The 23,834-nt window shown below is 39.3% G+C and overlaps 1 protein-coding gene across 1 annotated transcript in view; it reads right to left on the bottom strand.

The window, feature by feature from the left end:
- Positions 1-23,834, bottom strand: part of frk (fyn-related Src family tyrosine kinase) — a 136,226-nt gene that overhangs the window by 64,514 nt on the left and 47,878 nt on the right. Inside the window, exons 2-3 of the mRNA XM_051925567.1 lie at positions 20,196-20,317; positions 11,415-11,578 (exon numbers count right to left, since the gene is read on the bottom strand). Coding sequence (XP_051781527.1) covers positions 11,415-11,578; positions 20,196-20,317 — 286 coding nt within the window. The remainder of the gene's footprint in view (positions 1-11,414; positions 11,579-20,195; positions 20,318-23,834) is intronic.

The raw sequence follows: 23,834 nt of genomic DNA, 5'->3' as shown, positions 1-23,834 counted from the left end.
CACTGACTGTAGTCAAATACAACACTAATGAAAAAACAGTCAGAAAAGATGAGGAGGGAAAAATGCCAGTGGCCTCCACCATTCCTGTTTTAGGGGTTGTCTCATTTTTGGCCCCTCATTAACATCTAAGCAGCTGAAAATGATTAACAACCCCCTCTGCTACTTAACTAACCAGATCAATATCCCAGACATTTCATTGACATGATGCAATACTATTGATTGAGAAGTGTTCCTTTAATTTTTTGAGCAGTATATATACGCACACACATACACATATACTGTACATATAAATTATATATATATATATATATATATATATATATATACACACACACATATACACACACACATATACATATATATCTACACACACACACACACACACATACATATATATACTGTACAGGTAAAATTCCGTTACAACGAATATCTTTACAACGAAATGTTCATTACAACGAGGTCCCGACAGTTTCCCCATATGACACGAGCCTATAGAAATCTCGTTACTATGAAATACATTCAGCAGATACATTCATTATAATGAAGTGCCCAAAAGACATTGAAATGCCTGAATGAATCATCTACAGAGCAGTTAGTTCTGTGGTCGCAGCTCAGTTGTGCACAACGATCCCCAAACAGAAACATTGTTAAAAAATTTTCTTTTGGGGGGGTTGATTTGTTTTGATCCTATTTTTGTAAAAATTGATTTATCTGTATGGAATGTTGTGTGATTTCAATAAAATCAATGAAATAGAAATTTTTTTTTTTTTTTTAACTTTCCTTGAACTGTTTTTTTGCTGTGGTTTCCAGTGATACCTTTTGCTTATTGCTTGTCAACATTTGAAAAACATCCAATGGAACGGCAGACACAAAAAAATAACAGTTCATATTAGAAAAAAAAACTTCATTTTTGCAGCTCTCGATTGCGGCAAAAAGAAAAAAGACTTTGCCAGTGAATTCGGAATTTCGCCATCGACACTGTCAACTTACTTGAAATACCGAGCAAAAAAAGAAGAAAAATCTCTGGTTGCAAATTATGCGAACTGCTGCATTTGAAGACATCAAAAAAGTTGTTTTTATGCGGTTCAGTGATGCTCGTTCAAAAAACATTCCTATTAATGTAGCACTCATTCAAGAAAATGTGAGATTTCTAAACTCTCTTGCGACCTTTCCCAACTGGACAACACACTGAAGAGTGTCCTGAAGTGCGATCACCGTGTCTGTGGAAGACTGTTTATCCATTGCCAGAGCAACAGCAGGGTCACAGCCCTGCTGCGGCTCTTCACCAAAGCAAACAGAAAAAATTTCAATCGGTGATGCAAGGAACATTGTAAATGCAAGGAACAGTATTACTTGGCCACTAACCTAGCCACAACCCTGCCTGTCTGCTGTGTCTGCGTATAGGAGAGTGGCAGATCCCACTACAATAAATAACCATGCTGTTCCCTTTTTCAAGCTGAATAAAACTGGTTTTGCTAAAGTACTGAGACAGAGCCTTATGTTTTGGGGTGCAAGACAGGGACTTGTAGCACGACCCTGATCTTTTAGGATTCACTTCTGTGGCGCTTCACTGAAGTGCTGTGAGTCTGCTGTTTCCTTGCCCCGGCAACAGACAAACAATCTTCCATAGACGTGGCAATCGCGCTTCTGGACACACTAAGGCATGTCAGCCCATTGGGTGGAGGGTGAGGGGGATCCCAAAAGAGTTCAGAAACCTCAATATGAAGAAGAAGAAAAGAATGATTTGGCTTCTGATTGATAACTGTGCTGCCCACACCATGCTTTCAAATTTAGATAATGTTCGCGTTGAATTCCTCCCACCCATTTGCATGCCAGTGCTTTGGTCATTGGATTTGAGCATCATTCACACCCTGAAAGTGTATTATCACAAGGAAATGCTGAGAAAAATTCTCGTCAGCATAACTTGTAGATAGGAGGAGATTAAAATTAACGCAAAAGAAGCTATTGAAATGATTGCAAATGCCTGGACACAAGTTAAAGAAAGCAGTTTAGTGACAAATAAAGAATCTCACTACTACAAAATTTTCATTACAACAAAAAATTTTACCTGCATATATAAATTATGACATTATATTATAACTTGTTTTTGCTAATTTCATACTCTCTCTCTGTACATTTAGCATTCGTTTGCTCAGAGGTTGATGTGTTTGCTGCTACCCGAACAGCTCTTCTTTTCTCCACCCTAGTGGCCCGCTTCTTCTCTTCTTTCGTCGGCATCTTTTTGCATTAAAACTGATTAAGTCAGTGTTTGTGTTGCAATTAATTAGTACGTTTTCCTTAATTTTTACTTTAAGCTGGCACTTAAGTCTTCAATCTGTCTCAAGAATGATTTAAGATATGAAGAGGTAGGGGAAGTGACTGCAAGGTGGTAGGGAATCAGAAGGGCGCCCATATACAGTACATGCACAACAATGCCGCCCTTCTGGCCACTTCCGAGAGTTGATCTATACTAATAAAAGGCAAAGCCCTCACTCACTCACTCATCACTAATTCTCCAACTTCCCGTGTAGGTGGAAGGCTGAAATTTGGCAGGCTCATTCCTTACAGTTTACTTACAAAAGTTAGGCAGGTTTCATTTCGAAATTGTACACGTAATGGTCATAACTGGAACCTCTTTTTTGTCCATATTCTGTAATGGAGTGCAGCTTGATGGCCGTGGGAGGCAGAGTCGCGTATCGCGTCATCACGCCTCCTACGTAATCACGTGAACTGAAAACAAGGAACAGCCACAAACAGCGCTGAAGAAAACATTCATTACACAATTGAGAAGGCAGCGAAACAATAAGAAGCGAGCGAGTGACTGACTGAACACAGCATGAGTGATCACTTCGATGAATCAAACCTGTTCAAAAAACACATTACACAATTGATAAGGTACGAAAAGAATATGAAGCGACTGACGCATACAGGCATAAATTAAGTTCATAGACCTACAAAAGATTGCCATTTTTCTCCTGTACAACTATACGTTGCATTCTCAACAGTAAGCTTCCACGGCTTGATCATATTCCAAATGGAGTGCTCAACTGACAACGTGGTATACAAAGACAACTATAACAATCGTAATAAATGAACAATGAAACAACGGAGAACCCATGCATTAAATAAAAAGGCTGCTTCCTTGGCAAAGCAAGGAAAAAGGATGGCCTTTATGGCGTTCGTTTATAAAAACGATCGTAATAGACGAACAATAAACCACTACAGAACTGCGAAGCAAGCAGAAAGGACGTACTTATATGGCATTCGTTTATAAAACAGCGGAGAAGCTGTGTAAAGACAGCTTCACAAAAAAACAGATCCTTAACAAATTGTTATTGGTATATTTTCCCTCAGTTTAAAAAGGTTTTCTTTTCTTCTTAATAAAAATTTAAAGGCCTGACTTTATTGAAAAGAAACTAAACTTGCAGCGCCGCTATTCAATGACGCGCCGCTATTCAATGACACTTGCCTAACGCCTGACTTTATTGAAAAGAAACTAAACTTGCAGTGCCACTATTCAATAACACTTGTATAACGCCGGACTTTATTGAAAAGAAACTAAACTGGCTGTGCCGCTATTCAATGACATGCCGCTATTCAATTACACTTGCCTAATGCCTGACTTTATTGAAAAGAAACTAAACTGGCAGTGCCGCTATTCAATGACATGCCGCTATTCAATTACACTTGCCTAATGCCTGACTTTATTGAAAAGAAACTAAACTTGCAGCGCCGCTATTCAATGACGTGCCGCTATTCAATTACACTTGCCTAACGCCTGACTTTATTGAAAAGAAACTAAACTTGCAGCGTCGCTATTCAATTACACTTGCCTAACGCCTCTCCTAAGGGGAGATACTGTGGGATCTAGGCATCAGTCAAAGCACCAATCACAGGCCCGATTAGAAAGCGGGAAGCTGTGATTTGTCATCTCCCTCCCATGTAACAATCACAGCCCGTGTTACAATGCACTTAGTCACCGAATATGTATATATGTATATATATGTATATGTAGATATGTATATGTATATATATGTTTACATAACCTCTTTAACACACTACTTCTCTGCTGCGAAGCGCGGGTATTTTGCTAGTACTACAATAAAATAAAATAAAAATAAAAAGGATTAACCTTGGAGGTCAATCATCACCCCAAAAGTGGATAGTAAACGTCACATAGTATATGAGTACCAAATATCAGGTAAATATCAATAGTTCAAGCGGTTTGTGAGCTACAGGTGATTTAAAATCCTGGACAGACAAATGGACAGCCACGGTAGCGTATTATATAAGAAGATTTTATTTATATATATATTATGGAGTGCCAAACAGGCAAATACAATGATTTTCTGAATATATAAAGTCAAAATTTTTTATATATAAAGTCAATCCTGAATATATAAAGTCAGTGTCAGAATATATAAAATCATTCCTGATTATGTCAAAGCCGGATTTATATAAAGTCAGCGTCGGAATATTTAAAGTCTTTCCCAAATATATAAAGTCAAAACTTGAATATATAAAGTCATTCCTGATTATATAAAGTCAGCATGGGAGTATATAAACTCATTCCTGAATATATAAATTTAAAGTCAGATTATATATGAAGTTATTGATTGAAACGACTCAGGCACATTTTTAGTAAACTCAATGAGTTCCTAATACAACATAATGAAATAAGTTAACAAAACTTACTCGGAAATATATAAACACTCTTCAGTTAATGTATTCAAAATGATATATTTGCCCGGCATTTTTGTTTGTATGGGCGCATTTTTGGACGAACCCCACAAGCCTGATCGATTCTGAGTGGCTTCTGCTGAAGTTTACCTTTCACTAGTACGAGTGTGACAAGCATGGTAATTACAGAATATTCAATGGAACTAGACCATTTTATTTGTGAATTGTCCTAACTTTATATATTCGGGAATGATTTTATATATTCCGACGATGACTTTATATATTCAAATTTTGACTTTATATATTCAGGAATGATTTTATAAATTCCGATGCTGACTTTATATAATCCGGCTTTGACGTTATATATTCAGAACACTGACTTTATATATTCAGAAAATCATTGTATTTGACTGTTTGGCACCTCATAATATTTGATATATATATTATGACATTATAATATAAATTGATTTATACGTTACCAAGGATAAAGGCATCTGCTAAATAAACAATAATAACAACAATAGAACAAACCATTGGTTCATTAAAAGGTAGATGGTGGTGTTCGGACTCATTAGGTGGCATACTGAGGCACACTGTACAGCCTCTCAACAGTTTGTCATATTCTGATGGTTTTTACAGTATTGCAAAACATAGCTCAGAACTATAGACTGCCTACATGCATGATCAAAACTCTGTCCCTAAAGAAATCAACGCATTGGCAATTCAAAGATATTTGGATGTTGTATGTGGACTGTAAAAAGACTTGTGTGTATTGTAACATTGACATTTACTTTGCAAAATTATTTTATTATTTTACAAGTTCAATATAAATGTTGTTAATATCTTGCAGTCCTGTGTATACAGCCATCACACTGTGTACTGGCAGTGGTCTGGGCACTGCATAATAGCACACTGCTATTGCTACCCCACTACGCTGATGTTGCTTGCTCTTATTCTTGGTTTTCTTCTTTTGTGACTCAGATGAGAAAGAGAGACCATCAAAAAGAATATTTTTGCAGTTCTCCACTTCAGGCATTAATAGTCAGTAATACCTCAATTGCACATTCACTTAAGTTTCATTTTCTGTCTTTTCCCACCTGTGTTCTGCATGGTTTACATTAAAGATATAACTGTGGAACATGGGCAAATTTATATCGTGATTAGACTATTGATATTCAAAAAAAGATGTTTCACGTCATATAAAGTTACTGACAGGCAGCCACGGGAAATGTCTAAAAGCTCATGCATGAGCACATTGCTTTAAGAAGGGTTGAGATTTATAAAGAAACTTGGTGTAGATAGATCGATAGATAGATACTTTATTAACCCCAAGGGGAAATTCACATACTCCAGCAGCAGCATACTGATAAAGAAAAATATTAAAGAATGATAACAATGCAGGTAAAAATAGACAATAACTTTGTATAATGTTAACGTTTACCCCCCGGGTGGAATTGAAGAGTCGCATAGTGTGGGGGAGAAACAATCTTTTCAGTCTGTCAGTGGAGCAGGACAGTGACAGCAGTCTGTCACTGAAGTTGCTCCTCTGTCTTGGGATGACACTGTTCAGTGGATGCAGTGGATTCTCCATTATTGATAGGAGCCTGCTCAGTGCCCATCACTCTGCCACAGATATCAAACTGTCCAGCTCCATGCCTACAATAGAGCCTGCCTTCCTCACCAGTTTGTCCAGGCGTGAGGCATACTTCTTCTGATGATCACGGGGTCCGTGAGGGGCCTGGTACTCCTAAAATCCACCACCAGGTCCTTGGTTTATGTGATTTTATACATGCGCCAGCATTTCAGCATAGCCATACTCAACTAATATACATATATACATGTATATTAGTTGGTGTGGCATGTGGTGTACATATAGTTTTATAAATCAGATTTTTTTGTGCAATCAGACAAAAGACAACATTCACAATCATCATACTCTAAGATATTAGTCCTCCCAATTTTACATTGCACAGAAAGAAAAAAATTAGAGTGTTCAGACTTGTATTTGGGCATTTTGTAGATATTGGTTTTCAATGTCTGAGCGTCATAAATATAGATTCAATCTCACTCACTCACTTCCTCATTTTTATGGTTGTTTTTTTTTTTTTGAGGTATTTCTAAGGTGTTTTCCATCACTTCCAGATCTTCTAAGAGACTAATTCCTCCACTGAGTCCAGGAGCAGTCACTGTTTCTTCACTCAATAGGAGGTGCCTACTACTTTTCTTTTGGGAGTTGCCTAGGGCCAGTCTCTCCACACAACATAAACTCAAGAAAGACATTTATTCTAAGGTCTCCCTGAACTGCTATTCCCTGTCACAAATATTGAGATCAGTAACAATGCACAAGGAAACTATTATAGCCACTTGTGTTAGTAGTTTTCATTCATTAATTCATCCAAAGAGGCAACGTGGGTCCCCCTTCCCATGGGCTCACCACCCATGGGAGGGGCCAAGGAGGTCGGGTGCAGTGTGAGTTGGGTGGTGGCCGAAGGCGGGGACCTTGGCGGTGCGATCCTCGGCTACAGAAGCTGGCTCTTGGGACGTGGAATGTCACCTCTCTGAAGGGGAAGGAGCCTGAGCTAGTGCGCAAAGTTGAGAGGTTCCAGCTAGATATAGTCGGACTCACCTCGACACACAGCTTGGACTCTGGAACCAATCTCCTTGAGAGGGGCTGGACTCTCTACCACTCTGGAGTTGCCCCTGGTGAGAGGCGCCGAGCGGGTGTGGGTATACTTATTGCCCCCCGACTTGGAGCCTGTACATTGGGGTTTACCCCGGTGGACGAGAGGGTAGCCTCCCTTCGCCTTCGGGTGGGGGGACGGGTCCTAACTGTTGTTTGTGCGTATGCACCGAACAGCAGTTCGGAGTACCCACCCTTTTTGGAGTCCCTGGAGGGGGTGCTAGAGGGCATACCTTCTGGGGACTCCCTCGTTCTGCTGGGAGACTTCAATGCTCACGTGGGCAATGACAGTGAGACCTGGAAGGGCGTGATTGGGAGGAATGGCCCCCCCGAGCGGTGTTCTGTTATTGGACTTCTGTGCCCGTCACGGATTGTCCATAACGAACACCATGTTGAAGCATAGGGGTGTTCATATGTGCACTTGGCACCAGGACACCCTAGGCCTCAGTTCAATGATCGACTTTGTGGTCGTGTCATCGGACTTGCGGCCACATGTCTTGGACACTCGGGTGAAGAGAGGGGCGGAGCTGTCAACTGATCACCACCTGGTGGTGAGTTGGCTTCGACGGTGGGGGAGGATGCCGGTCAGGCGTGGTAGGCCCAAACGTGTTGTAAGGGTCTGCTGGGAACGTCTGGCAGAACTAGCTTCAACTCCCACCTCCGGCAGAACTTCGACCACATCCCGAGGGAGGTGGGGGACATTGAGTCCGAATGGGCCATGTTCCATGCCTCTATTGTTGAGGCAGCTGACCGGAGCTGTGGCCGTAAGGTGGTCGGTGCCTGTCGTGGCGGCAATCCCCAAACCCGTTGGTGGACACCGGTGGTGAAGGATGCCGTCAAGCTGAAGAAGGAGTCCTACAGGACCCTTTTGTCCTGTGGGACTCTGGAGGCAGCTGATAGGTACCGGCAGGCCAAGCGGAATGCGGCTTTGGTGGTTGCTGAGGCAAAAACTCGGGCGTGGGAGGAGTTTGGGGAGGCCATGGAGAACGACTTTCGGACGGCTTTGGGGAGATTCTGGTCCACCATCCGGCGTCTCAGGAAGGGGAAGCAGTGCAGTGTCAACACTGTATATGGTGGGGATGGTGCGCTGCTGACCTCGACTCGGGACGTTGTGGGTCGGTGGGGGGAGTACTTCGAAGACCTACTCAATCCCATTAACATGCCTTCCAATGAGGAAGCAGAGCCTGGGGACTCAGAGGTGGGCTCCCCCATCTCTGGGACTGAGGTCACTGAGGTGGTCAAAAAACTCCTTGGTGGCAGGGCCCCGGGGGTGGATGAGATACGCCTGGAGTTCCTCAAGGCTCTGGATGTTGTAGGACTGTCTTGGTTGACACGCCTCTGCAACATCGCATGGACATCAGGGACAGTGCCTCTGGATTGGCAAACCGAGGTGGTGGTCCCCCTCTTTAAGAAAGGGGATCGGAGGGTGTGTTCCAACTACAGAGGGATCACACTCCTCAGCCTCCCTGGAAAAGTCTATTCAGGGGTCCTGGAGAGGAGGGTCCGTCGGATAGTCGAGCCTCGGATTCAGGAGGAACAGTGTGGTTTTCGTCCTGGTCGCGGAACAGTGGACCAGCTCTATACCCTTAGCAGGGTCCTGGAAGGTGCATGGGAGTTCACCCAACCAGTCTACATGTGTTTTGTGGACTTGGAAAAGGCATTCGACCGTGTCCCTCGGGGAATCCTGTGGGGGGTACCGGCCCCCTTGATAAGGGCTGTTCGGTCCCTGTACGATCGGTGCCAGAGCTTGGTCCGCATTGCCGGCAGTAAGTCGAACCCGTTTCCAGTGAGAGTTGGACTCCGCCAGGGCTGCCCTTTGTCACCGATTCTGTTCATAACTTTTATGGACAGAATTTCTAGGCGCAGCCAGGGCGTTGAGGGGGTCCGGTTTGGTGGGCTTAGGATTGGGTCACTGCTTTTTGCAGATGATGTTGTCCTGTTTGCTTCATCAGGCCGTGATCTTCAGCTCTCTCTGGATCGGTTCGCAGCCGAGTGTGAAGCGGCTGGGATGAGAATCAGCACCTCCAAATCCGAGACCATGGTCCTCAGCCGGAAAAGGGTGGAGTGCCCTTTCAGGGTTGGTAGTGAGATCCTGCCCCAAGTGGAGGAGTTCAAGTATCTCGGGGTCTTGTTCACGAGTGAGGGAAGAATGGAGCATGAGATCGACAGGCGGATCGGTGCGGCATCCGCAGTAATGCGGGCGCTGCATCGGTCTGTCGTGGTGAAAAAGGAGCTGAGCCGCAAGGCGAAGCTCTCAATTTACCAGTCGATCTATGTTCCTACCCTCACCTATGGTCATGAGCTATGGGTAGTGACCGAAAGAACGAGATCGCGAATACAAGCGGCTGAAATGAGTTTCCTCCGCAGGGTGTCTGGGCTTTCCCTTAAAGATAGGGTGAGAAGCTCAGTCATCCGGGAGGGGCTCAGAGTAGAGCCGCTGCTCCTCCGCATCGAGAGGAGTCAGATGAGGTGGCTCGGGCATCTGATCAGGATGCCTCCTGGACGCCTCCCTGTTGAGGTGTTTCGGACACGTCTAACCGGGAGGAGGCCCCGGGGAAGACCCAGGACACGCTGGAGGGACTATGTCTCTCGACTGGCCTGGGAACGCCTTGGGATTCTCCCGGAAGAGCTAGAAGAAGTGGCCGGGGAGAGGGAAGTCTGGGCATCTCTGCTCAAGCTGCTGCCCCCGCGACCCGACCTCGGGTAAGCGGGAGACAATGGATGGATGGATAATTCATCCAATTCATTCATACCAGAGTTTATAATAATAATAATAATAATAATTCTTTGCATTTATATAGCTCTTTTCTCACTACTCAAAGCGCTCAGCAATTGCAGGTTAAGGGCCTTGCTCAAGTTTGTAACCATAATTGAGAATTGACATATGGTACATCAAAAGTTTTGGCTTTAACACCTCTATCTGGTAACAATGCTTACAAAACTGTAGCTGTTACCCTGACTAGCTATTTAATCTCATGATCTGCTTTACCATGTCTTGTATTGTGATGCAATAAAGCAAACCTCTTTTCCTGGAAAGAGTCTAAACGTTAGGTTTGTAGATGATTCTCATGATGACCACATCATACTTAGCCACAAGCTGCTCCAGTAGGTATCACAGATCACTTTCTGATGAGGTCACTAAGCCATCATCTCCAAACAGAGTGGGGGTGCTATTTCCAAATGCAATACTAAGAGAATGAGAGATGACTACTGCTTGAAAACGACTGCAAAAGGGGATCATATTAAGTGTCCTCTATGCAGATATGTAGTAGAAGGGAAGCTTAGTAGCATAAACATGGGCTTCTGCTATTAAGTGGCTTCTGTAGATCATTACACATTTGTATAAAGCAACAGGGAGACAATAAGATTTGCTAAATGGATTAATTACTTTAGATTCATCCACTAATTTTCTGAAACTTTTTTTTATTTACACGATCACAGATAACTGGAGCCAACCCTGGCATCCTCAGGGCACAAGGAGAGACTACAACTGAGCAAAATGCTACACTATCGCTGTATACATTTATAACCCCACCCATGTTCATTCACACCAGGCCTAAATCTTTTTAACAATCTTTTAGTTTTTTAGTTCATATTAGTTTTTTTTATCTCTGAAAGAAAAAAAAGTAAAGTAATATAAACAATAATCAATTATTGATGAAAAAAAGAGAATGGGGAACTTTTTCAGAAACATTAGGTTTGCTAAACTATGATTTCTGGCCATTTTTATTTGTATTTTCAGCTTTCAAAATTAAGAAGTTTCTCTGGAAAACAACATATCAGAACTACTTGGGCTTACTATCTCATAAACTAAAAATGAGGTAATCCAAAAATGTGAATCTTTAACAATAGAACAAAATGCACTGATTGGTACATGTTGGGACTAATTCTAATGGTAAGGGCATTTTAATAAATTTTATTTACTATTTACTATTTTATTACTATTTTATTTATGATTGATTGTTTCACTTTAGATGTTCAGTTATATTTTGTTAAATTCTTAATTTATTTTTGCTTTATTTTAGCCCCACCAATACAAAAGAGTGATCAGTACCTTTTCACATGGACTTCGAAGTCTTACACATAGGCCATCGTCTACATTTGAGTAGTGTTTTACAAGGTCACTTAAGGATTCAAAGGTAACTCGCCTTGATATAAAGAAACCACCACTATCCAGTGACCGTATCTTGTAGTGCTTCACTGTGTTTTCATCCAAAACTAAAAAAAAAAACAAATATGTTAAGTATTTAAATCTTTAGTAAATGATTACATAGAGCAATTATCTTCATAAAGAACAATTTATAAAAAGCATTTTGTCTCCTTTATTTGGTAAATGTAGGGAAATATATGTTGTTTATGCTTTCTTATGCTATTTTTCTATTGGTGTTGTACTAGTTAGGGGCTATGTTTAGGGGCATGGTGCCCGTTTGTTTTGTAGTGTTACATTAACTACATATATGTCCTTTACTAATGGCCACTTAAAGCAAGGATTCTCAACTGGTGACATATACCACTAATTTCACAATCCCTATGCCACTATAAACCATTCAGTTTGAATAGAAAATATTTTGCATAACATACGATGGATCAGTTTTTAAAAAGAAAAACTGAAGGGGTGAAGACTTTGGCAACAGCTAGTCCCCTAAAATGAAACATTAAAACTGTCAAAGATGCAGAAAAATTTAAATACAAATTGGGTGTATTAGAAAACCAAAACAATCTTTCAAAAGGAAGTGAGGCAGACTTCAAGTACAGCAGAATGTTATAAGAACATTAAAAATGTAAAGGAAAACTATTCTAACAGCCAATATCTGGTGGCTGCTTATGTAGATCATTGCAAGAAAGCATTTATGATCAAAGAAGATCTCGCCTTGCCTAGAGCTATGGATATGTGCTAAGAGCTAGCGGGGAATGAAGTATCATCCAAAATCAAGACCAATCCAAAACTGAATGAAACAATGAGTGGAAGAATTGTTGATATGAAGAATGACCTTGAAAGCCAACCTCTGGAGAAAATAAAGCAAGTCCATATTTTGTCATACAGTTGGGCGAGTCCACTGACACTAACAATGCAGCTTTATTATTAGTTTTTTCTGAGATGCAGCTGGGATGGTAATTATAATGAAGATCTACTTTTTTGCAAACTGGTTCACACCATAACAATGGCAGACAAGTTCCACTGAAAAAGGACTTGATGGGAAACATTATATGGGTGTCTGCACAGATGAAGTTGATTTCATGCCAGGAATACATAGTGGTGCTATCAAGCAAATCCAGGAGTGTGCTGGGGTAAAGAGGATGTATTGTTTTTACATCAGGAAACTGTGGCTATGAAGACGTTATCAGAGCTGCATGATGCCATGAATGTGGTTGTTCAAATTTCCAAGCACATGAAAAAAAAAGAATGCACACCACTCATGATGTTTTACTTTTGTGTTAGATGAAGATGCAGTTCATCTGCAATGCCAATATCACAATTGTAAGTATATTCAATAAGAAAGATTCCCAAGCGAGCTCTAAGTTGCAAAAGGTTGAGACCCCCTTGCCCAAATAGTTATATAGAGTCATTATCAATTTCAGTTCTGATAACTTTAAGCACGGTTCTGCTTTGAAGTTCAACCTATTCTTGTATTTATTTGAAAGGAAAAATGAAGATTAGCAAACAATGACAACTGTGTATAAAACAAAAGTTTTCTGCAGTTGATTGAAGTAATAACACTAAAATGCAATGTTAGGTACATGTTTTTGATTATTAATAATTGTTAAAATTCATCTTTGTTCTTCATTGTATATTATTCTGCCTTAGTCTGCTGTTCTAAAAATGAGGTTACAAAACACAAATTCACAAAAATTTAAACTCTTGTAACACTGGAGGACCAGACCTGAGAAGGATACAGGCATGTAGACATGTGCAGGCTGCCTGTATGAGTGGTGTGGGTGATGGAGAAAGAGAGCGCTTACCTGAGGCACTCTCCTTCACAGAAATCCATCAGTCTTGATGTGTAGGTCCCAAGTAGCCCCCATCCTGGCACTAATTAGCTCAAAGAGGAGTATAAGCAAAAAGAAAGTGTGAGCAGTGGAAGGCTCTGATTTGGTTCAAGCAACAGACACAGGAGAGGTGATCGGGTGTGAGAAAGACAGTGAAGTCTTACAGTGGCAGCACCATGAGATGGCACAATGGAATCAAAAAAACAGAGGCAAATCTAAGCATGGAGACTTGGGTTCAGCTGCTAACTAACTGTTTTGCATTTCCTCATGTACCACCTGACAGCTGCACTCGTGTGACTACTTTTACGTAACAACTGAAAATCATTTTCAGTTAACTTTATATTTATTTAAAATGTAGGCAATTTAAAGAAAACCTTTAAAAATCAGCATTAATTTGTTAAAATAATGTTTATTTTGTTGGGAACGTGGCCCCCATTTTGGAGAACATTGGCTTAGAAGCAAGGGGGCAATTGAATAACGTGATTAAGGAAAAATAATGTGTTATACCTTTGAAAATGAATTACATGCATTAACATGTTAACTTTGACAGTCCTAATGCAAATCTAAAACTTCATAAATATTTGTCCTGTTTTGTGTCTAATTGTGTGACACATTTTATTAGCACTTTTTACATTTTAGAAAGTTATACTTTGAACTGACAACAAATGTTTAAAAGCCTGAGCTGAAATAAAAATTAACTTTCAATTGCAATAGTTTCTGCATGTTTTTCAGTGTTACTCCTTGTGAATATCTGATCAAGTTGCTGGTCTAAAACAATGTTGTGGACTGGAGCCTTTTAAAATATGTAGTTTGGTTTGATATAAGGTTTATTTCAGATTGTACACTTGTACATCTTTTCCCCATACATAGATCTTATGTACTGTGTGGTGGGCGACCGGGACGCCCCTTCTACTTATGTTCCGGGGGAGCAGCCATGGGCTCCTCAGTACCTCCCCCGGGACACTTGGTGGCAGCCTCCCTGTTTGACGATGGTGCCCCAGTTTCCCGCAGGGTTCCATTGGGAGATGGAGTTCTCCACAACCCTGTGGGGATCTGGGGTGGCCGCCAGAGGGTGCTGCATGCAACCTGGACACCTCTACAGTCCCGCCCGGAAGTGTAATTAGAAACAGGTGATCAAGCACCTGGAGCACATCCGGATGGGCTATAAAAAGGGCCAGCATCCACCACTCAGGAGCCAGAATTGGGAGGAAGAGGACAAGGTTGCCTGGGAGGAGTGGTGGTGCCAAGGTGGAGTGTTGTGTTGTTTATATTAAGTGCTTCTGGGGACTGTGTTGTGGCTGGGGGGTTCACGGGGAAGACGTGTCCTCCAGCTGAAGAAAATAATGTCTGTGTTTGGATTTTACATGTGCCTCTGTGTCAGTCTGTGCCAGGTCAGGCGCTATATAGTGCCTTTATCACAACTGTTACTTGTGAACAAGATTACAAGAAGATGCTTAAACTGCTTTTAGCAGTGGAAGCTGTAAGATAATGTCTTCAGAGTCTTCAGCACTGATTTGATGAACATCTCTGAGAATTTTTTATTAAACTGGTTATTTTCAAATTGTTGGAGAATGATTATTACACAAAGGAACTATATGATTAAAAACAATGAATTATAAGCGTATATAATATTTTTCATGGAGGAACTATATATGAAAGGGCAGAGCGGACTCAATATATTATAATGCTTCACTGTTCCCTTATTAGTCAAGTCAGAAGTTGTTCTTTTTTTCTAATTTGAGTTTTTGCAAAAGCTGAACTCCTTGTTTGGACAAATGAAATTCTATCTATCTATCTCAGTTGTCTTATGTTCATATAGTAGTATACTCCATATACTTTTATACTAATTTTGCGGATTACTCTTTTAGGTTTCTTTAATTTGCTACTTATATTTGTAATACTATGAAATAACTTAATAAAATAAAAACAAACAGGACTGTATTATGTTGCAGTTATTAATGATGCTTCCTCCTACCTCCATGGAATCCTTGGTTGATAAACTACCTTAATAAAATTGTAAAAATCAGTGATAAAATGATTGGTTTGCAGCAGACCCCTGTCAATGAGCTGTATTGTAAACATGCTAGTAAAAAAGCCAACTCAATTCCGTCAGACAGTAGCCCTCCTCTTTTTCCTAAATTTCAGCTGTTGCCATCAGACTGAAGATTTTGCTTCCCTGGGTAAAACGCATCAGAGTTAAGAACTCTTTTACTCACAGAACTATAAGAATTTTGAATTTCTGCTACTTGCAAGAGATGCTGCCGAATTCTGAATTATTATTATTATTATTGTGTACTGTTAAAGCCAGGTCCGCATTAAAAAGAGTGTTGGGGTCCTTGGGCCAGAGGCATTTTTGGGGACCTACATACACAAAATTCTATGAGTGCTATACACAAGATCTCAGAGACATACAGAGTAAAGTAAATGACTAGTACAGAGTTTTAGCTTTAAAATGAACAACAAAAATCTGAAAAACAGATAATATTGGCATACTCTCTGAGAAAAAGTATGCTGTATTAAAGTTATTATCTTTAATGGCCATTGCTAATGATATCAAATACTGCATAGTCCATTCTGTATATTAACAAAGACACATGCATGTCTTGAAAATTGCACTTTTCTGGATTTCTATGCAGAAAAGTCCTTGATCTGATCACTAAAATCCAGTTTACAAACCAGATCAACCTTAACTGACATCAGAGTCAAATGATTTAGACTTTCCTGTCCCATTCTGGATCTGTTCCTATTCTTCACTAGCCTAAGCTCTGAGAAAGATCGCTCACCGCTTGTATTTGTGTCAGACAATGTCAGGTAAAGCCTGAAAGCAACATCTAGGTTTAGAAAGATGTTGTGCAATTTTATTTTCTCTAAAAACTGTAAAAGCTCTTAAGATGAAATACCTCTAACTGTTTACGAATTCTCAGAAGTGGACAATCTGCTAGCTACCATGCCACTTTGCCTCAAACAATAAAAGACACAGACGGAACAATAACCACAAACAAAACACATCAAATGTCCACAAACTAGAAATTAATGAAAAAATACACACACACACCCTCACATGTATACATATATATGTGTATATATACAAAATAAGGAAAAACAAAATCACAATAGCACAGCATAAGTCGTTTATCTCTCTCTGTGTGTGCTCTGAGCTCCTACTACTAACAGACTGTCATGCAAGGGATCAAATCAAATCAGGATTAGTGTTATTGTTATGATTATCAGACTTTTTTTTTTGTAGTTTTTCATGGACAGATTTTCAATAGGCATTAGGGCCATCAGAACAAACATCACTATTCAAATATATTTCTAATATATATGAAAAAATTCTTATTTGAAGGCAATGTTTACAATTGATTGTAAAAGAACGGTCAGTCATTTATATTTCCTCACACTAATCTCGGCATCATTACTCCAGAGACACTACGATGCAATGATTTTGTATTTTGCATATGTTTTGCACATCATATACACAATCTGTGTTTTTATGATTATTAGCGGTTAGTTTGTATTGTTATTAATAAAACAGACAGATTTTTTACTCTTATGTTCTGCTTTTTGGTTAATAGGTGTACTACCAAAAGATATTAAACATTTCCCCTGCACCCTAGAAATACATTTTGCTCCAGATCCTGTCCCATTTCATTCTTGAAACTGAGACCTCTGATTTGCTGTTGTTTGATATTAAAACAGTTAAACATTCTTCACACGAAACAAAAGCTGGTTTACTTTTTCCTTGAACATAAGAAATAACTGCCATATTTCCGATTTTCCTTTTATCAATGTAACATATTTAAAATTGACACTTTAAAGAGCACTTCTCAATGTGTTATTAACTATAACCTATACTTCTTGGGATTAGTTTTAAAATTTTGATGCATATTTTTTTACTTAGTGTTTTTAAGTTGCTGTTAATGAAAGTGTTTACCCAATGTAAAATACAATGAGGTGGGAATTCTAAAAGATCATTGCAATAAAACGTTTAGTCCATTCAGTAACTTCATTTGTGAATCATGAATAAACTCGCCATGCCTCAGCATACATAAAATAAACACTAATGGGTATTGACTACAAGTCTTTTTCACCCAAGGATCAGAAAGGCACATAGCGGAGCAGAGGACTGTATCAGGGGACATTGTACAGGGGTCTAAAGTAACAAAGGTGTTGTGGATGCTAGGAGGCGCTGTTGCCCCATGAAACCCAACAGACAGACGTTCAGGACACACGTATTAAAGCACCAAGTAGAATTTTAATTCTTTTCTTGAATAAAGTGCACAAAGCACCACAACCGCCAAAATTCACCAATACAAATAATCAATAATACAATAATTCTCAACTCCCAGCAGCTCCGTCACACACCCTTCCAACTCCGGCTCTGCTTGACTTGACCCGGAAGTGCTCCTTTTCTTCTTCCGGGTCAACGACACATCATCAGTTCTCAAACATCCCAGAAGTACTGGTGGCTTCCATCCTCGTGACTCGGAAGTACTTCCGGGTTGCAGGAAAAATAGGAGTCCCCAGGTCCTTTATAAGCTCCCCCTGGCGGCACCTACGGTACCCAACAGAGCTGAGAAAACGGACTGCATGTCCCAGGATGGCCTGAGGGAATCTGGGGCACAACTACCGTCCAGGGGAGCTGCCACCTAGCGTCCTGGGGGAGGCAGTGTCCTGGAAAGGCTGCCTTCCTCCACTCTTCCAGTTCAGAGACTTCCCAGCCGGATTGAGCTGCCAGACGTCTATCACGGTGTTTAAATAATCAGGCGCAAATTTGTAGCCTCAAAAAACATCATTGGGTGCTAGGAAAAAAAGTTTGCCTAAGTTGGCCGCATGGCACTTTTTCAAAAAATAATTCAGTGAAGAAGGTTGCCGGCAAGCCTAGCAAATTCACTATAAGAAATTATTTTTTTGGGGGGGGGGGGCCCACTATAATCTGGAGTTCTAGTAACCCCTTGCTATAATCGAACTATGGTTAAAAGTGTGTGTGTGTGTGTGTATATATATGATAACACTTGCTTTCATTTATTGTGTCTTGGTTTATTTTCTTGCATTTGAGTAACAATGTCTTATGTTTTGTACTTTCCTGTTGCAAACAATTGTCACTCTGGAATAAGAAAGTCTATCTAACCTAAGTGTATGTGTGTAATATGTTCTTAAATGTGTTACATGATAATTTATTTGAGTACTCTGGTTTTCTCCCACAGCTCAAAGATTTTTATTTTAAGTTGGCTAGCTTTGAGTATGGGCATGTGAGCGAGGATGCCTTGCTACAGAACACTAATGCTTGCAGAACAGATTTTTAATCCCCGTGACCCCGCAATGGTAAAAAAAGGTTAAAAAAATGAGTGGATCAATTGCGATGGAGACAAATTTAAAATACACAGTACAACTCTAGATAACTGTAGATAAGCATAGATAACTTCATGTGGAGCAAGAGGGCCAGAAGCCTGACATGAATTATTAATTTCTGGATTAGACAGCAGAAAAGTTGCTGAAATCAGCTATATATAAATAAGAAGCGCAGTTCATTTCTAGGGGTGAGTAGCTGCTAAGGGAGACTCCTAGTGGACGCATGTGGAAGTCCTAGTTAACATAATGACATACTGTAACTAAAGGCAGAGGCAAATCCAAATTGTCTTCGGTCACGTTATGTAAAAGGAAATTTTAGTGCAGGTTTGGGAAGAAGACACTGATTAGTGTTTCAGGAATTTCACTGAATGAAGAATGTTTGGCCTCCTTAATAATTGAGTTGGATGTGTGCATTATTTGATCTGATCAATAGAGTTACTATATGTCTGATTTAGCAAAAGGTATCAAAGTGCTTAGCACATAAATAGAAAAGAGTCATTTAGCACATTTCATTATTTTTGCTTTAAATGCACAGTTAACATTAGCCTTCGTAATTCTAAAGGTTTTGATCTATGGACAATTTTTCATTATAGGTTTTAAAATTTGAAGTTAGGATAAAAAAAAAAAAACAATCAAAAGAATTTATAGAGATCTGAACCTTAATATCAGCAGGAGAGATAGCAATTAATGCTAAATGACGAAAAAATACTATAATTTTCAAATAAACTAAATTATGCTTCTTATATTAAAGTAATACGATTTCAAGGTTGGCGAAATATCCATTTACTGAAACTACTTCATACAAATCTAGGTACATGGAGAATTACAGCATCAAGTGTTGGGTAGGATTCAGGAAGTATTCTTGGATGATGCAACAGTTATGCTAACACACAACGGGCCAATGTGGAAACACAGTTTAACATAACAATCACATATTTAGAAAAAAAAAAAAAAAAAAAAAAAATCACAAAGACATAAGGAGAATGCATAAACTAAACACAGACAATGACCAAGCTGAGAGTTAAACAATACTGGACTCCAATGAATTACTTGTAAGCAGAAAGATGTAATCATGCCCAAAGCAGACAGGCTGTAGCATTTACCTCATTTTTACAGACAACTTTGCAGAGATTGTACAAAATAATGTAATAAAGTTTTCACAATGATAAAATCAAGACTCTTTATTGCCTATATAAAAGTAGACCAAGCATGATGTTTATAGGAATGGAATGTTATATTTGATGCCAGTACCTGATAGGAGACATGAATTTATAGCTGAACACCTTTAAATTTTCATTTAGGTAAATTAACCCAATAATCTGGTTACTAAAAGGATTAAAGACAACAGGATAAAACAGAAGTTGTTTAAGATTTTATAAATAAAAGTGTTAATGGACACTCTTCCTGCAGTGAAGGTTACTTCAGATGAGTTATCATTTAGGTTTGTTGTATAGTTATGTTTAAAGAAGTCTGAACGATGTATTTTAGAGAGTACCTGAAAGAGAATAATGTCCCTTCTGGCTTTCCGAGTCTCGGATGAGGAAGGCCCCATGCTTATTAGCTGGTAGCATCAACAACTTTTCTGCATCTGTTCGTTTTGTGTCTGTAAAGAACCACCTAAAAATAAACACATATTACTTTATACTTAAAAACAGCATGTGCTGTGGAATTAAGAAATTATAAGTGACAATTTCACATCATATGTACTGCTTACACTATCAAATCTACTTTGGTTATAGTCAATGTTAGCAGAATAAAAAGCAGAAAAAGTCATAGTAGTTATATTCTGAATAAATATTCACAAGATGGTCTCTGCAAATGATTTAGGAATTTTTTTCCTGGTCCTGGTGAGGGTAATTTTTTTTTATTTACCAGACTTAAAAAGCAGATAAACACCTTGACAAACTTTTACAGTGCTAATAAAAAGACTTTCATACTTTATTCCATTTACTCCACTTTATTGCTCAGCTACAGCCTTTCAATTTTAATTTTTATTTAAAAATTTCCTTTATAAAAAGGTAAAAAAAAAACATAAGTGGCTCCACACTAGCTTTTAAAGTTTGCACCTGTTGGCAAATTTGCATTTGCATAATTTCCCAATTGTTCCCACATTCACAGCACAGTGTAACAATAAGCACAACACAACAGCTGAGATGCAGCTAAAGCTCAGGGTGGCTGCCATCTACCGCTACAGGATAGGTAGTGCCCCATGTATATCTGCTGCCCAGGTCCTTCAATTACAACGGCATCCCAGCTGGGAAAGGGCCCCAGCCATCTGTCACAATTAATAGTTTTAAATCTCTAAGTTTTTAAATCCTAACATATTATTTTCTTTTCTTCAGCTTATTAGAATCGCAATGTTAATAGTATAGCTTCTTTTTTTAAGACAGTACAGTTTAAATTGCACATTAAAGTTATGAATGCATCTCACATCTATCACTAACTACCAAAGATTTTCTGACAGAAAGATTCTCTCGACATTGCATGTAGAAAAAGGAATGGTTCCCCAAACTTTTCCTCCAGAAAAATGGCTTCTAATTTTATTGGTCCGTACACCATCACTTTTTGAGTTCCTGCACACCTTATGATCTGACATTACAAAATTCTTTCAGGAATGGCCCCGGCTTCCATGCTTTTCTGGCCTGCCTTCCACATAAAAAGAAATGTGCAAATTAGTTTAATTGGTGACTAAAAACTGAAGTAGTGTGTCCCCTACGGTGGAGGAGTGACTTCCTGAGTTGTTCCAGATGCTAAAGTAATAGGCACATAAATGGAAAAATAGTCTTTTTAGCACATTTAGTTATTTTTGCTATAAATACACAGTTAACATTAGCCTTCTTAATTCTAAAGGTTTTGATCTATGGACAATTTTTCATTATAGGATTTAAAATGTGAAGTTAGGAAAAAAACCAAAAGAATGTATAGAGATCTGAGCCTAAATATGACTAGGAGAGATAGCAATTAATACTAAGTGACGAAAAAATATGATAATTTTCAAATAAACGAAATTGTGCTTCGTATGTTAAAGTAAGGGCGGCACGGTGGTGCAGTGGGTAGCGCTGCTTTCTCGCAGTTGGGAGATCTGGGGACCTGGGTTCGATTCCTGGGTCCTCCCTGCGTGGAGTTTGCATGTTCTCCCCGTGTCTGCGTGGGTTTCCTCCGGGTGCTCCGGTTTCCTCCCACATTCCAAAGACATGCAGGTTAGGTGGATTGATGATTCTAAATTGGCCCTAGTGTGTGCTTGGTGTGTGGGTGTGTTTGTGTGTGTCCTGCAGTGGGTTGGCACCCTGCCCAGGATTGTTTCCTGCCTTGTGCCCTGTGTTGGCTGGGATTGGCTCCAGCAGACCCCCGTGACCCTGTATTCGGATTCAGCGGGTTGGAAAATGGATGGATGGATGGATGTTAAAGTAATAACATTTCATTGTTGGTGAAATATCCATTTACTGAAACTATTTCATAAAAATCTAGGTTTATGGAGACTTGCAGCATCAAGTGCAGTGTAGGATTCAGGAAGCATTCTTAGATTATGTAACAGTTATGCTAACACACAACGGGTCAGTGTGGAAACACAGTTTAACATAACAATCACATATTTGGGGGGGGGGGGGGGGGGAAATCACACAGACATAAGGAGAATGCATAAACTAAACACAGACAATGGCCAAGCTGAGAGTTAACCTCAGTTTACAGAAGTTGTAAAGGAGGGGCACTTTAGATGCTGCAGTAATAGGCTATAGCCTCTTGCAAACACTGGTTTCCTGAACAATCAGTAGCTAAATGATTTAAAATAAAAAAACATTGTAATAATTTATTATGAAAACAATGTAATAGCCTGAGGAGTAAAATGATGTATGAGGCTTGAAGTTATTTTTCAATCATGAACATGACTATATATGTAGATGTTTTATTTATGATTATACTCAGATACTGTATATCAACAATTTCAAATCACCATACAATTAAAAGTAAATCCAGTCGATACCCTAGGGCTATGTAGCACACTATAGGGAAGCTCAGATCAAACCATCATCACACCCAAATGCACTTTGAAACAAGGACACTCTGCCATAGTGTTTTAAAGTGTTCTTTCAAAAAGGGTTAAACGCAGTCTTTGACAGTTTCATTAATTATTACCTGTGGATTATTGCTATTAAACAATATGCTCAGCATATTATATGCACACACTACCCTATATATCAATAATCTCTGCCCCTTTTACCCTCTGTATGCATCACTTTGACTCAAGAGTTTTCTTTCGTATAGATTACAAAATGACAAAAAACAAAATTAATGAAAATTAGTTATCAAAGTGTCTTTTGAACTGTACTTTCACCACAAAATTGAGTTAAATTCAGTATTACAAGAATCAAGTACTTACTTTTATTTTCCTCAAAGCTAACTTGTCACTCTTTCAGAGATAAAATACAGTATTAAGAAGCTTGTCATTAATGGCGACTTCAGCAAGAATGACCATTTTGACTTTCCACTCAGTCAAACTTGTGTTTATATAGAACCCTTTTCGTAGATAAAAACAGCATTGGCAGTTAAGTGACTTAAGTGGCAAGGGGTTACAAAGCAAGCCAGATGTAGGGACTAAAACAGCAAACTTATGGTTGGAATTCCAAGGGCTTAGTCACTAGACAATAATGCCTACCTGTGCTTAATAATGATTTATAGATATGCAAACTAATGCAAAACAGTTTAAGGCAAACATTTAAAGCTTAACTTGCATGGAGAGGCATTCATAGCAGTCTTACTCAAGCTAATTTTAAACTCTAACCACACTAAACAAATTTAGAAATGAGGAGATCAAGTCAATTGTATAAAGAACTATGTTAACAGCATAAAGGGATACTTTTTCATCAAGTTCATTCTTTTGAAATCCTAAAAGTTCCTGTTGATCACACAGGTACACTGAATGGCAAGAGAAATCCTTTCAGAGTTAGTAGAAGAGCGCAAGAACTACTGAATACAACTTCTTTATACATACAGTATGTCTGTTTTTTTTGTGTAACACTCTTGAGAAAACCCAACAGCACACAGGGAGACCTTGCAAGCTGTACACTGGTTCAGCATATGCTTATTATGAGCAGTTATTTTTTCCTTGCTTTTCAATATTTTTATGTATTATGAC

This window comes from Erpetoichthys calabaricus, chromosome 3, assembly GCF_900747795.2.
Source record: "Erpetoichthys calabaricus chromosome 3, fErpCal1.3, whole genome shotgun sequence".
In the NCBI taxonomy this organism is placed as follows: domain Eukaryota; kingdom Metazoa; phylum Chordata; class Cladistia; order Polypteriformes; family Polypteridae; genus Erpetoichthys; species Erpetoichthys calabaricus.
The sequence above is the reverse complement of the archived record's forward strand: the minus strand, read 5'-3'. Positions and strand labels throughout refer to the sequence as shown.